Source organism: Nilaparvata lugens, chromosome 2 (genome assembly GCF_014356525.2).
Source record: "Nilaparvata lugens isolate BPH chromosome 2, ASM1435652v1, whole genome shotgun sequence".
In the NCBI taxonomy this organism is placed as follows: domain Eukaryota; kingdom Metazoa; phylum Arthropoda; class Insecta; order Hemiptera; family Delphacidae; genus Nilaparvata; species Nilaparvata lugens.
The window spans coordinates 96,577,372-96,594,232 of NC_052505.1; the positions used below are offsets into that span (position 1 = coordinate 96,577,372).

Consider the following 16,861-nt stretch of genomic DNA (forward strand, 5'->3'; position numbering starts at 1 on the left):
TGAAATTCTTATTGTCGGATTCTCATGGTATAAGGACCTTAAGTTTGAGATTTCAAGTCAATCGGTTGATTAGGAATGGAGTTATCGTGTTCACAGACATGCACACATACACACACACACACACACACACACAGACCAACCCCCAAAAATCATGTTTTTGGACTCGGGGGACCTTGAAATGTATAGAAAACTTGAAATTAGGGTACCTCAATTTTTTTTGGAAAGCAATACTCTCCTTACCTATGGTAATAGGGCAAGGAAAGTAAAAATGAAAAAGAAATATACAGTTATATATAAGACAATGAGAATACAGTAACTGAATTCAATAAGAAGAACGCACAATAATACCTTGGTATTTGAAGGAAGACGAGATAGCATCAAACCTTAGAGAAAGGTTCGATCTCTCTTATTCCTGATATTATTTAACGGTTATTGTTAGTATACAAGTCGACAAACTATGTCGATGAATGGCTCTCAATAATATTATTTTTTTTGTCCTGCAGAATTATTTCTTAAATATGTGAATATTTCCTATTTTAGTGATAATAATATGAAATATTTCTTCCATGTTTGGTTTTGTAGCATCTAAATTTAAAAATCTACTTTGTGAAATAATTGAGGCCGGAAATTTTGTGAAGTGAACAACTATAAAACAACCTATTTCGGACTATGTGTAACCTTATCTAAATTTGAGAGAGAAATGGCACGAGTGTACCTTATTTTTCCTCTCCCTATCATTTTTGATGATTTACTTATTGTATGAATCAATTATGAATAAGAGTAATACTATAACGAAATGGGAGAGCTAAACACTTGACCAACAAGTTTTGGACAACAAGGGTTTGGACATGAAACCGAACAAGTTGGACCTGAAACCGTCGCACTTATAGACATAAATTTAATATGTGAGCACCAACCAATATACGAGTATGCGAAGCCCACTCCAAAAGTTGGATTCGAACCAACAGACTGTAACAAAGTGTAACTCCAACTTTCCCTAAACTCTACTCGAATTAACCACTCTTGTAGTTTATAACAGACTAGCAGGTAACCTGTGCTCCGCAAGGGTTCTATTCAAAGTATATAAAATTTACAGATGGATTTTTTTTTGTTATTTAATTTTTATTGATTCATATAGTAATAAATTACAGTAAATAATAATAATAATGATAATAATAATAATAATAATAAATAGGGGTATTTCTCTTCTTGCTGTCGCCTATAAAATATTATCAGCTTGTCTTCTTGAAAGAACCCAGAAACAACTAGAACCCAAATTTCAGATTTCCAAGCTGGATTTAGACCAAATCGTTCATGTCCAGAACAAATATTGAACTTGAAATTAATATCACAGATAAGAAAATTACGAAGTAAAGCCACAATATACGTATTTGTTGATTTTAAGAAAGCCTACGATTCAATCCACAGACCAACACTATTTAAAATTCTTGAAGAGAAAGGCCTGGATCAGAAAACTCGAAAAATCATAGAACAAACATTGACAAACACAACATCAAAAATAAAATTTATGGGAGAACTTTCGAAGCCTTTTGAGATAAAGACTGGTGTTAGGCAAGGTGATGGATTATCACCACTGCTCTTCAACATAGTTCTTGATAGAGTAATGGAAGAATGGGAAAAGAAACTGAAGGAGGTGAACCACTGGAAGCCAATCTCGCTGGGAACCAAGAAAAATAATCTTCAAATTCCATACTTAGCTTTTGCAGACGACCTTGCTATAATGTCAGATTCATTGGAAAGTGCAATAAAACAAATAGAAATTTTAAAAGAATGTGCTGAACAAGTAGGCTTACAAATATCATTTGAAAAAACTGTTTTCACAACATCAAATATAGAAGTTACTAAATTACAAACAAAATATGGAACAATTAAGAAGGTACCATACTTTAAATATCTTGGGGAAATTATATCAGAAAAACATGCACAAAATGAAAGGATACAGAAAGCTCGTAAAGGCCTAGGGCTAGTGCAATATATTTATAATAAGAGATGTATGTCTATCAATACCAAAATCAAACATTATAACGCAGTAATCAAGCCAACAATGTTGTATGCCAGCGAGACCCTAACACTTAGCAGAAAAACAGATACTGAAAATTTGAAAAAAGAAGAAAGGAAGATAATTAGAAAATACTTGGACCAAGAAAGACCGAAGATGGTTATAGACTACAGAAAACAGCCAAAGTTGAAGAATACTCTAACATAGAAGCAGACATCAGGAAAAGGCGCCTTAAATTTTATGGTCACATAATGAGGCTTCCAGATCACAGACTTACAAAAAGAATAGTAACATATGTAGCAACCCTTAGTAATGGAGGTGCATGGATGAAAAACGTCAAGAAGGACTTAATACTTGCTAACATTAACAATGATGAAATATACAACAGGAACAGTTTCAGAGAAAAGGTTGAAAAATGGGAAGTTAAACCAGAGATGACTGTGCCAAGAGTGGGAACAAAATGGAGTGAAGCAAGGAAAGCGGAGTTCTCACTGAAAATGAAAAAACTGGTGGATTGATAAAAAGAACAAGAAAAACAAAAAATGAACCAAATTTTGCTCAGCGTCTTCCATCTGGGAGCTTGACGGCTAATAATAATAATAATAATAATAATAAATAATAATAAATTACATCATCAAAAATCTGGTGTGGCGCACTCACTCAAGTTTCCTTGCCGTTATGAAAATTGATCACCTGACGCTAGTGTTCCCGCGCATCTCAAGTCTACTATCCAAAGATTTGATCCAGCTGGTGACAGGGCAATAAAGCTGGAGACCCACGAGGTCTGCAATCTCTTCATAGTGAATCATTTAATAGAATCAACAGTTGCCCAACAGTTTGCAATTGGATAATCACATTTTCTTTAATTTCGAGCTTATTGATTTCAGGTGAAAATGTTACTGAACATTAATTGTAGAGATTCACATGCTCAATCTTTTCCACTCGGATTTTTCTGTTCAAAATGTATCTGAAGCCTGATAATTGAGAATCTAGAATCAAACTTTGCATAGATGGGGCGGAACTCCTGAAATTTTTACAGATATGAGACTTGTGGCAGTTGATAGAGCTTATCAATGACTATTTCATGTATAACTTTAATCAAAATCGTTGAAGCCGTTTTCGAGAAAATCGCGGAAAACCCTGTTTTTGACAACATTTTAGCCGCCATCTTGAATCACATTTGATCTAAATTGTTCGTGTCGGATCCTTATATTGTAGGGACCTCACGTTCCAAATTTCAATTCATTCCGTTAATTGGGAGATGAGATATCGTGTACACAGACGCACATACACACACATACACACACACACACACACACACACACACACACACACACACACACACACACACACACACACACACACACACACACACCACACACACACACACACACACACACACACACACACACACACACACACACACACACACACACACACACACACACACACACAGACCAATACCAAAAAACCACTTTTTTGGACTCAGGGGACCTTGAAACGTATAACAATTTAGTAATTGGGGTACCTTAATTTTTTTCGGAAAGCAATACTTCCCTTACCTATAGTAATAGGGCAAGGAAAGTAAAAATGATAGGGAGAGAAAAAATAAGGTAACGTTGTGCTATTATTCTCTCCCAAATTTGGTTATAACTTTATAATTTAATAACTTTTCCATGTAAAGTTGTGAAGAATATAAAATAAAAATACAAAATATTAGTAATAACTCTTCAGCGAATGTGTTCTCAAGTGAGTGTTTATTAAGGTTATACATAGTCCGAAATAGGTTGTTCACTTTACAAAATTTTCAATTATTTAAAAATTAAAAATTAATTATTCAATTATTGAAAATTAATCGTTTTATCAATTACTGTGTTATTGCAATAATTATTCAAATGCAAATTTGGATTTTCGTTTTCGTTTAATAATAGCATTGTATTCATTTTTCATATGTGGTTTCACGCTGATATTGAGAGTTAAACAACTGTAATAATTTACAATGGAAATACGATTTGATCGGGATTTCATTTTACGTCAACTTTGCATCAGAAATTCAAAAAAGTTGTTCCAATTATTCAAATTATAATAAATTATTCGATCAACAGGAATGTGAACAGGTCCTGAACCATCCTTGGTAAATTGAGAATAAGATCTCAACTTGATCCAAGTTGATCAGTCCAGTAGTTTAGACGTGATACGTCTTTCTATGGTGTGTGTGTGTGTGTGTGTGTGTATGATTTTGAAAGAATAAAGAAGTAGAGGGAATGTATTATGTCTTCTGAGAGAGGTTCAGCAAAAGAAGAGAAGGAAGGTGGTTGCGAAGAAGAAGGAAGAGGTGGAGGAGAAGGAGAAGGAAGAGGAGGAGGGGGAGGATAAGGAAGAGGAGGAGAAAAATGAGGAGGAAAAGGAGAAGGAGGACGATGATAATGATGATGATGATGAGGAGGAGGAGGAGGAGGGGGAGGAGGAGAGGAGAAATCTGTTTTGTGGTGATTACATTTTGGCTGTCAACCCTCAGCTCCTCAGTCAAAGTTGGGGCAAATTGATTACATGCCTCGGATTTCCAATTAGTGGTAATTAGTAGCGGTCACTTTGATATGCAAATAATCAATCAAACACCCAGTCGAGCTTCTTTGAGAGTTGTGCTCTGCAAAGTTTCATACAAAGTTATCCAAGTATCCCCACAGTTTTCAAAGTTTTAATATTTTCGTACTAATTTTCATTCTAATTTTTTTTTAACGTTATAATGGCCGTGTCTGATTGGCAATGGTATTCCTATCCTTGTTTATCATTCAACAAAGCGGATAGCGCTATCTCTCTCACGCTTTGCTCTGTTGCCGGATCGTCTTTTAACAATGTTATATTCGATTCGGAGACGCTATACCATATAGAATTTATATATATATATATATATATATATTATATATATATATATATATATATAAAAGCGAAATGGCACTGACTGACTGACTGACTCACTCACTCACTCACTCACTCGCAGAACTAAAAATCTATCGGACCAACAACGTTCAAATTTAGTAGGTTTGGCCCTTTAGAGGCGCACTAAGAAATCTTTTGGCAATATTTTAACTCTAAGGGTGGTTTTTAAGGGTTTGAAGTTCGTCTTTTAGCATGTATATTCTTCTTATTCTCTTAATTATAATTGAAAAATGTCCATACCATATGTTAATATAGAACTATTATCTAGAGAGAGTACCTCTTAGAAACAGTGGTTAACTAGTGTAAACGGATGGGGGTTGTTTCTTCTTTTCTATAATATTGGCTTATGTTTACTGCTATCAAATCATCTACCGGTATTTGAATCCTTGATTGATTGGGAGCTTTTAGTGGATTCGTTCATTCAAATGCACAGATTATCATCATTGTCACATATTCTAGCAAACATAGTAACTACGAGCCAGGAACTTCAATGAAAAATGCTTTTTAAATTCAACTTCAGGTTCATTGTACTCTAAATAGGTAGAGGGAATTAATAAAAGTCAGGTAACATGTCAAATTTTCAAACGGAACAAAGTTATTCAGCAATCGATTCAGGTCAAGAAGACATACTCAATTTTATGAACCTGCTAACTTGCTGCAACTAAATTCGGGCCTCGGTAATTCTATGTTGCTAAATTTAGAGTTATAATACGAAGACAACAAAAGTTTGGCACTCACCATTTTTAAAATTTAAATTTCGACTCTTCAGAAACACACACATACGATTTAAGAAAACTCACTATACTGGAACTCACACGCAAAATAATATCCTGATTCTACTCCCACTAACTCTATTAAATTTTGATTCCTATTTAACTACTGTCACATTATTTTTTATATTCAAATAACGATTAGCCTCCTGCTTGGCATCAATCGGTAGAGCATGAGAAATATTTCAATAATTATAAAATCTGGTTTTACTAGGATATAGTCTCATAAAAATCTTTATAGGCCCAGATATGAGCTTCCACAATAATACTGATAATTTATAAAAAAAATATATATATATATATATATGTACAACTTATATCCTATAGTATTGAGGAATAAAAATAAATCGTACACCATAAAAAATTTGATACATATATTAACAAATATCTCAAAAAATAAGTCAAAAACAAAAATATATAGAGTGACAGAAATAAGTAATATATAATGAAACAAGAAACAAAATCAATAGAATATCACAGATTATTATTATTCTTTAAGTTCTATAGCACGAAATGTTACCATGTGCTTTCATTTCATGATCATATGCATCTATTTGCATGTAGCTTCGATATCCACTTGCTGATACTTGTCAACTTGGACGATTCTATTTCGTATATATATTTCTTAAATCAGCATGATGAATTGACTAACTAATAATCCAAATATATATATTAAATTCTATGGTTTCCAATAGATTTCTTTATAATAAATATTTTTTATCTCAGGGTGCGAGATTCGGCACCTGACGGAATAGATAGATCAATTCATCTAGTGAATCAGAGCTACATTATATTATCACAAATTATATTGTAGAAATCAATGATCATATGAATATTGTATTAACAGCCTAGAACTTAGTATTCTTTGATTGATGTATCCTTGGACATATGAATTGACTCGTTACTATCTAATAAAAATACCTTTTATACTATCTTTAAACTTGCGCAAGTATTCTTACCAAATTCTTAATATTTATAAAACCCTTTCGACAAGCTAGCTTTGATTCTTATTTCATTTTCAAGCACTGAGGGCGCCCTATCACTATTTCGAATATTTTTCACTCACGTGCTGGAATTTTCTATGAGCTGCTGATGTCGATCCAAACTCCTGGTGGTCCTGGATTGTTTGTAGCCAGAGTCGTCTCTTCCCAGGGGTTAAAAAATTATTTAAAAATGACTTCTGCTTTACATTAGCAACACAAAGTCTTATGAAAAAATTTAGAAATTCGATTTGACTTTAAGCTATCAAAAGTATAGTAAGATATTACGCTCTATAATTTTTGGTGACATCTCATGGTGGTCGTTGGCAGGCAAGTGTCGGAATTCTCTTTTGTAATTTACAATTTTCATTTCCGATTTCCAAATTTACATAAAATTTAAATAATCTTTTCCTCTGCCATTCATGGCTCAAATAGACCGTACCAAACTATTAAATTATTACTTATGTTACATCTTTAATAATTTATTTGCCTTCGGGCCGTATCCAAAACATAAACTGCTTAATAATAATTCATAAATTCTCATCATTTGTAGAAATATATACAAATATATTTGAATCGGCTCACTATTGCCGCCTATCAATCGCTTCCATTTGATTGGTGCATGCAAATTATTATAGTATTCATGCGCCTAGTAACCTCCTACTTCCTTAATACATTTAATTATTTTTGTTTGGGTTTTTTAATATGCTTTTTACATGCAAAGTATTTTATAAAGGTTATAGATTGATTCTTATATTACAACAATTAGCCAAGTGTAACCTTTGGTTCCTCAAGTTGAATACTGTTTCGCTACAATAAGTTTCTGCCAAGATGTTTGGTCAGATTCTACATTATGCGACTCGGTCGATCATTAGGTCGCCGATCAGTAGATGTTTCACGCCTAACCTCAAATTTTTAATATTTTATAATTATAATATTATACAGGTAGCAAAAATTATTTTCATTCCTATTCGGCTGTTGTACAATTTGGCCATGATGCCTAATATTATCTAATCTTTAACATTATCATCTTTGGTGATATTAGCCTATTATTTCACTTAGACCTATAAATTTCTTCAAATAGGAATTTTTATTTATCCATTCGGATTTTGAACGTTACACTGCATAAAAATTACTGATAATTAAAAACTTTTCAATTTGTCCCTCTGGATGGGCAAAAGACCCATTCAGAGGAGTACCGAGGCTCGCGCACCGTTACATGATATTCCGTTCACGTCTCAATATCAACTGTGGCTCTTTCACTGAAAATTATTCCCCCTCCACGAGCGTTGAGCATAACTTCCAGTCAATTCTCACACTAAAAACGCAGGGTTCAACATACAGTTAGAATCAAAGTTCATTTCAGTTCAAAACCCTGAAAAACACAAAAACAACTACAATAATACCCACTCAATATCACACTATTACACTAGTAACTAAATTAATAATTTTGTCAGGTTGGCATTAAGTTGAGTTGACTTTGTTAGGTTGGCACAAAGTTGAAGATTGGAATGCATTTATCGCGGAAAAATTGATTGGGCACTGCTACTTCAATCAGAGCTATTCCTGGGAATATTATATTAGGCCTACTAGCCGTCAGGTCGCTTCGCTTGCCATATCCGTTTAGCCAGACGTTTAGTCCAAATCATATGATAAAAATGCTCAAATGAAAAATGCAGGCGAGCGAAGCGAGCCTGCTGATTTCATTCTTGGCCGATCCAGTCGGGGGTCCGGGGGGCGGAGCCCCCTGGCTAGACGGATACGGCGAGCGAAGCGAGCCTGACGGCTAGTTCTATGAATAAACAAGAGTTTTGATTCTAATTGAGAAAGAGTCCTAAAAAACAAGAGCAAGACGAAGTAAAAAGAACAAAGTTGTCAATATACTAAATTCAACTTTCATAAATTCCTCTTCTTATTCTCCATTCTTCATATTTACAAATATCACACTACTATGAATATTGAGGTCCACGTTAAAATGGCAGTGTTTGATTAGCAATGGTATTGCTATCCTTCTCTATCATTCAACAAACCAGATATCACTATTTCTTTCTCGCTTTGCTTTGTTGCCAGATCGTCTTTTAACAATGTAGAATTAATAATTAATTAACAAAATATTCCATCTTATTCATTATGAAATCATTGAAGAATATAATTTTTTGTTCAATAGAATATAATCCATTATTTTAAACGAGAATGAACAGCTCATATTACATCAATAGACCTTTATCAGCTACCGTCTATAGAAGGCATTGACAAGACAGAGGATCGGCAACGTTGTTCTACACTGCCATTAAAACGTGGACCTCACTGTAGAACGTATAGTCCACGTTATGATTGCAGTGAATGAAGATAGGAGAACAGAGTTTCCGATTCTCTGCCTTGCCACTGCCTTTAACAAAGAGTAGCTGATATCTGAAATAGTATTAACTTTTCATTCTTGTTCGAGATAATCAATAATATTTTATTTGAAGAGAAAATTTGTTTAATGATTCAATCATATACTTTCATAATTGATATCAAATACTCTGATCAATAATTAAAGTTTTATTTGTCAATAAAATATTTCTCCCAATTACTGAAAAATACATTTTTATAGTAATTAAGATAAATTGTTTTGTTAATTAATCAATTTCTACATAGTTGAGAAGTTCTGGCACGTTGCGGAGCTAGAAGAGGAAAGCGCTATCTGCTTTGTCGAGTGATAGACAAGGATAGCAACACCAATGTTATGATGTGGACCTCACTGAAGTATGTTTGTTTGTCATGGATATTTTCTCAGCCACTTCCGACCATCAAGTGTCACAACACTCTATTATAAATTATGTGGAGCACGAAAGTAAAGGAAAGAGGTGCTCACACACTCAATCACTCTCACTCTCTCTCCCTCTCGGAGGAGAAGAAAAAGAAGAAGAAGAAGAAGAAGAAAAAGAAGAAGAGAAGAAGAAAAAGAAGAAGAAGAAGGGGAAGAAGAAGACGAAGAAGAAGAAGACGAGGAAGAAGAAGAAGAAGAAGGAAAAGAAGAAGAGTAGGAGAATAAGAAGTATTAGAAGAAGAAGAAGAAGACAGGAGAAGGGAAAAATATGAAGAAGTAGAAAAAGAAGAGAAGGAAAGGGAAAAAGCTTTGGGGAGAAGGACTAGTAGTGTGCTATGGGAAAACTGTGGAGCCAAAGAATGTTTACCATGTAGGCTTTATTATGTGCGTGGACTGAAGATGCTCCATCCAAGCATTTCTGGTCCAGTCATGGGGCCAACTTCTAACACATCATCATTCTCCTCTCTTCTTCTTCATCATCTTCTTGTTCCACTCCTTCTCATTCTTTTTATTTTTCTTCCTCTTCTTCTTCTTCTCCTTCTTATTTTTCATATTTTTTCACCACCATCATCTACTCTTCCTCATCACCCGTCCAATTCTCCTCCGTACTCTTCATTACCTATCTCACTCACATAAATCTTCTCCCTCATCTCCTCTCTTCTCTCTTCTCTCTTTTCCCTCTTCTCTTCTCCCTTTTCTCTTCTGTCTTCTCTCTCCTTTCTCCGTTCTTGTCCCTTCTATCTGCTCTCTGCACTCTTCTCTCTTCTCTCTTCTCTTTTAATTATTATATTATAAATTGCTCTTCATATCATATACAGTTCAATAATTATTTTCCTAGTCTATATTATGTAAATACATCTATAATTTTGCTGTATTGTAAGCTGATGTATATAAGTGTAAAAGCCAGTATATATTGTAATCTACATAAATAAAGTACTCAATCAATCAATCAATCGTTCAATCAATCAATTCTCCCCTCTTCTCGCTTACTCTCTTCTCTATCATCTCTCCTCACTTCGTTCTTCTCTCTTCTCTCTTCTCCCTCCTCTCTTCCGTCTTCTCTCTTCATTCTCCTCTTTTCTAATTTTATCCTTCTGCTCTTCTTTATCAATCTCGTAATCCGTGCTCTTTAATTCCTGTTTTTCTGAACTGTGCAATATTAGACAATCTCTTCACAAAATAATGATAGAGTTTTGCATCATGAAGATTTTTCGTCTATACTATTGTTGAGTATCCTTTAACATTTTCTGTTCAATATCATATAAGATTTGGTTGAACATGGAACACCCTCAAACTTCCATCTTCTTGTGAGAGTCAAAAGCTGTTTGGATGAAAAATGCAAAAGATATGAAAAACTATTTATGATTGTATAAAAATCGTTATTAGTCTGTCAGAAAGTCGGACTCCCTTTGAATTCTCACAAAGAGAGATCTCACGCTATTAATGGGTTGACTCTCCATTATATCTTCTCATTCTTCTCTTTCTTCTCCTTCTTCAGCTTCTTCTTCTTCTCATGTCTTCTTCTTCTCCCAAACCTGCACCATCTCCCACTTATCTTCCTCCTTCTCCTCCACCTGCTCCACCACCACCGCCACCATCTTGTTTTCCTTCTCATTTTTTCATCTTTTCCCCCTCTCTAACATCCTCTTGTCCTGTCTCCTTCAAGCCCCGTTCAAAAGCAAAGAAACAAATTATTTATTTTGAAACGAGTAAGTGGAATCCCCTCATAGTTGCTTGGCCATATCTTTCAGATATGATTGTATCTCGTCCCCTTATCATCGGTATCTGATTCATTCCAAATAATCCCCCTCTCCCCCTCACACACCTCTTCCTCCTCAACCTCCTCTTCCTCCTCTTTCGTATTTCTCCTTTTTGTTCCTCTTCTTCTGCTTATTCTTCTTCTGTTCCTTCTTCTCCACCATCCATTTTTCATGTTTCCTACTGACCCCGTTCAGAAGCAAAGAAATGAATTATTTATTTTATTTATCAAACGAGTAATATTGAAATCCTACCATAATTGCTTGTTCATCTATTTTATATCTGATCGTATCTCTTTCCCTTATTATGGTTAACTGATTCAATTTTATTCAGAACAGCTCTCACTTTAATATGCAGATAATGAGTTCTGGATTCTGACAACGATTCTCTGGCTACTTAACAAGTTGAGATCGACTTCAAAGAGCTTTCCGGTTTTTCAATTTCATTATATTTTGATGTTTCAAAAATCAACCCTGTTTTCAATTTTTCGATTAGATGCTTCTTTCTTCTTGCTTTTGGAACTTGGCTGTTTGATTAAAAATTGAGTTGAGAAGGAAACTCGACATTTCATAGAAAGAGGAATGAATAATCAGCTTTGATAATGTTTTTACTAGGAACCAATACTTTTACACGAAGTAATATTCTGGCACTCTGAATAACACTCTAGGGCCTGTTTCATGAAAATGAATCATATTTGACTTCATAATTCCTTTCTAGTATCACTTGCTAATCTTATTATAACATAAAATATCGGGGTACCGAGCTTCGCTCGTTAGTTATTTATTGATAAACAGAACACAATTCTTCAAAATGATTGGGGGAGGACTAACAGGCACAGCCCAAAATTGTTTCTTCCCCGAATTTTGATTTATACACTATAAATAGTCCAAAAAGTAGGTTATGTTCCATACACTTGAATTCAGGACCAAAATTCAGTCCCAACATTTGAGAACAGAAAAGTTCTAATTTAGATTGTTCCCAAACCAAATTGAGTAATAAAATAACACTCACTAATCACTTAAAAGTGTAAAATAATGATCAACTTCGAAAATTATCATATACTCTAATTTAGAATGATATACCATGTCATGTAAACAAATCAGATTATTCTGATCAAATTGATTAAAATTCCCAGATTGATATTTCTCGTGAGATAAGCTGATTGATTGCAAATAGTTGAACAGACATAATTCTGTCTCTCTTCCACACAGGCACTCACATCTTCTGTTATTGATAAGGTCCCAACAGATTTACGCGCCGCGAACGTGAGCAATTCACTTTTAATCAGCTGATGCCAAGCTTTCAATATCTGTATCTTACCGTTTCTGTAAAAATACATACACATACATAACCAGATGAACAGATGAAAATATAACCATATACAGAAATTGCTCACTTGATATAAGTAGACTAGTCACAGTTATACTGCAATGTATTTCTAATTGAATTTATAAATCTTCAATTTTGAAATCGGAACTCCCTGAGTCTCTAAACGAGTGTTCATTCCTATAAAGAATTGAAAGACTAGGCTAGTTCCTAAACGTTTTCTCACTTTTATATGGACAGAAACATCAAGTATTCATGATTCAGATTCGATAAATACAAGAGATTTTTCCCATAAGCTCAAACTCTAGTCCACAGAGAGTTTCCCTGCCAGCATTTTCAGAACGATTGCCTTCATTAAAAATTGCTTTCCACTCGGAAACTTTCGTTCATCGTTCGATGTTCATACAATTTAACTTTTCCTTCGTTTCTGTCCGTCGAACTTTCTCTTCTGCTCTTTCATTTTCGTAATCATAATCATGTTTCTCCTCATAATTTGACATTTACGAGACATTTTATATCACAGTAGTTCGTTCTCCTCATCATAATCATGCTTCTCCTCATAATAATTGAACTTCCACGAGATATTTCATTCTCTATTATAAAATGTTAAAATCACATTAAATCTGATAGTAGTGACTTGTTAGTAATTTTAAACGAAAATCCCAGTTAAATGCTGTAAATCACCCCGAAGACTTTTGCTACTGCAAATATTGACAACAGGGTAAACTTTTGCAGTAGCAAAAGGATGATTTAGAGCATTTAACGGGGATTCACGTTCAATAATAAATATTCTTTAATTGGCATTTGAACAAATGCAACTTTAATAATAAGAAACAAAGATATTGTCAAATTTCTCTGAAAATTTATTAAAAACTTTTAAAAAAATGCAACTTTGTTTCCATAGTGAGGTCCACGTTATAATGGTAGTGGAGAAAGAAAGGAGGACAACGTTTCCGATGCTCTATTTTGACAATGCCTTCTATGGAGGGTATCTGATACCGGTTTATTGATTTAATATTAATACTAGTAGATCTGTGAACAGTAGACCTCACGCAGTTTTTTCATCCACAAGTATCTGATGTCACCTGTTCTAGATTCAATTGAATCGCAATTCACAGTTGAATTATAATTTACTCCTAAAAGCTGTTATTTGTTTTCTCCAAGATCAAAAACTCACTCAAGTTAATAAACTCAGTTCACGTTTGAATTTGTATCCCTTATGATAATTTATCCAGTTCCGTGATAATCTTTCCATATCTGATAAAATATTTCTCAACTATTTTCAAAATATTTTTTTTTCAATCAAGAATATTATAATTTCTTCAGCATTATTTTAGTTCATTTAATCATTTTTATTTTATTTTCAATCACCTATTAAGTTTGTTTCTCAAATTTGAGAATATTGATTCGGATGGGCATGAATCATAAAAAAATTATTGAAACCCTACCTTATAGAAATATACACGGCCAGACATCTGTGTAATGCATGCAATGAATAATCCACTTGTCAGCTGATTGATTATGAATAATTCTAGAGTCGAATTGATCCTTTCTTCAAAGTAGATGATAATTATATAGTGATATCAGAGTATGGAGGAATTCCTTTTCTTTCCATATTATCCTCAAAATGAAAAAAAATTAAAAAACCTTGTGTATAAATCAAAGCGCAGTTGAAAAAGGATTCCTGCCAAATTTCATCAAATTCTATCAACGCGTTTGGCCGTAATCGCGTTACATACAAACAAAAGAAAATCCGAGTTGAAACATAGACCTCACTACGTTCGGTGAACTACTTGAAATTGTATCAACTACTGGTTAACTGGTTATATTAACTGGTTAACTGCTAGTGAACTACTTACAATACCGGTAATTGATACAACAATATATTATTTATTTGGAGAAACATATATATTTGAAAATCTATTCTCTGTCACCACTCCACACCATAAAGCACTTTTGAACTATAGTAGGCCTACTAACTCCGAAAATAAATTCTGAATATCTTATTCTCAATTTCATACGTTTATTCATTACTTACCACAGTTGGACTGTATATGATCGCCTCACTATCCCTTTTCACTCTGCAGGATCTATCTCTATCATTGCCTCCTGAAAAAAAATCCGGATTTATATCACTCGAGAATACCAGGTTTACATAACACTAGAAGATTCAAATTGTATCAAAAATGAGGAATGAGTGCTTAGTATAGTGATAGTGATAATATGAGTTATAGTGTAGCTGTATCAGACGAACATGTTGATATATCTCTATATAATTATAGCTATAATATATGTGGGACGTACTGAGGTCAATCCAATTATGATATTCACTTCATTTTGACTTTCAATGAGAAATTTTTGCACATGAGAGAATAATATTACAAAAAATAAATCAAATATAACTGGAAACCCAGGAAAACGGCACAAATTGCAGTTTTCATCTAATTCAGTTTTATACCTTGTCCATTGTCTGAATTTAATCATATTGAAATTCAACAAAACAATGTGGGATGAGAGACTGAGCTAACAGGAAACTGTAAATTCTGAATTAAATCATATTGAAATTCAACAAAACAATGTTGGATGAGAGAATGAGCTAACAGGAAACTGTAAACTCTCTCCCAATAAACCAACTTTTCTGAAATACCTGCAGGCTAACTTATAACAAATTTCCGGCTACAGACATTTGTAAAATCAGGATTTTGATGGATATTCCAACAATAATTCAATATTTGAACAATAGAATATCCGGACGATTACGATCAGTTTATAGGTCCATATTACCAGGTTTTATTCAGAAATTCCAATATTGTATGTAGCAACTGAAAACAATGCTTGGAGTAACAATGGAGAAATACTTTAATCATTGATTGAGGAATAAATATAATATTACTTTTCAATGTCTCTTTTTGTGTAGTTGAGAAGTTGATAAATAAGAAGACTAAGAAATTGTCAAAAACCACAGATTTATTATTGGAAGTTAGAAAGACCGGTTTCGGTTGTTACACCATTGTCAATCTTTGATAAACTCAAATAAATCAGTGGTTTTTGACAATTTCATAGGCTTCATATTTAATACTTTTCAATGTACAGTTAGTATTGATTTATGAAAGTGTTAAAACAGATAGCCAACGAGAAAATTTTTGACTCTGAACCATTGTGGAAAGGGTTTTACTTCCATGCATGTAATGATGAATCATATTATTTTCATGAAATTAGCAATCGTTGATTGACTTCTTTGAGCTACCATATACCTTCACCGGTCAACCATGATTTGAACCTATTTATAAAATGTCTTCTTCTCCTCTTCCTCCTCCTCCTCCTCCCCCTCCTCCTCCTACTCCTCCTCCTCCTACTCCACCTCCTTCCATCTCATACTTCACCTCCTACTCCTCCTCCTCCATCCATCTCCTCCTCTTGCTCCTTCACCAACACCTCCTCCTTCTTCTTCTTCTTCTTCTTTTCTTTTTCTTCTCTTTCTTCTTTTTCTTCTACTTCTCCTTCTTCTTCTTCTACTCCTCTTCCTCCTCCTTCTTCTCCTGTCTAATTTTCCTCTTCCCCTGTCTTCTTCTTCTTCTTCTTCTTCCACTTCTTCTTTCTCTTCTTCTTCACCTTCTCCCCCTTCTTCTTCTCCTTTGATCTTTGAAATAGCCTTTTGCAAATTTGAATTTGTCTTTTAGATCCTGTGCAATTGTGATAAATATTGTATTGGATTAATCCATGAATATCCAGGTCATAGTTGAAAGAAAACAAGGAAACTCTGCACTTCTGCTCTCTAGTTATCAAATGTTACTGTTTCAACATCATAGTTTTATAAGGTGGGTTTTTGTCTGTGCGTAAATACAGTTGACGACTGAGACAGGGCGAGGATCTCAGATTGGGTAGATTTCAATTTGTCCAAATAACCAAAAAGATTATGTTGAATGAAAAAAGACTAAGAAATTGTCAAAAAACTCACTGATTTATTGATAATTAGAAGAACCGGTTTCGGTTATTACACCATTGTCAATCTCTGATAAACTAAAACTAAATACAAGAGCAGCAGAATTTATACTAGTAGGCGAGTACTGCTATTGGTCGAGGGCATGAACGCCTGCCATTGGCCTAGCTAGACAGTCTCCTCCCCCTCAACGGTGTGACAAAATGGCGGCTTAAGCAACAGAATCGCCATGATAATAAAATTTACTTTCAGTACAAAATGAGAACCAAGAAAACAAGTGTGAAAGATAATAAAACAAATATGTAAATGGAAAAA

General features: G+C 34.0%; 1 protein-coding gene across 12 annotated transcripts in view; it reads right to left on the reverse strand.

Moving 5' to 3' along the window:
• LOC111046669 (high affinity cAMP-specific and IBMX-insensitive 3',5'-cyclic phosphodiesterase 8) overlaps positions 1–16,861 on the reverse strand; it is a 182,867-nt gene that overhangs the window by 66,607 nt on the left and 99,399 nt on the right. For all 12 annotated transcript variants that reach the window (XM_039422197.1, XM_039422199.1, XM_039422201.1 and 9 more), the window contains one exon: positions 14,645–14,715. In XM_039422197.1, the coding sequence (XP_039278131.1) occupies positions 14,645–14,715 (71 nt within the window). The remainder of the gene's footprint in view (positions 1–14,644; positions 14,716–16,861) is intronic.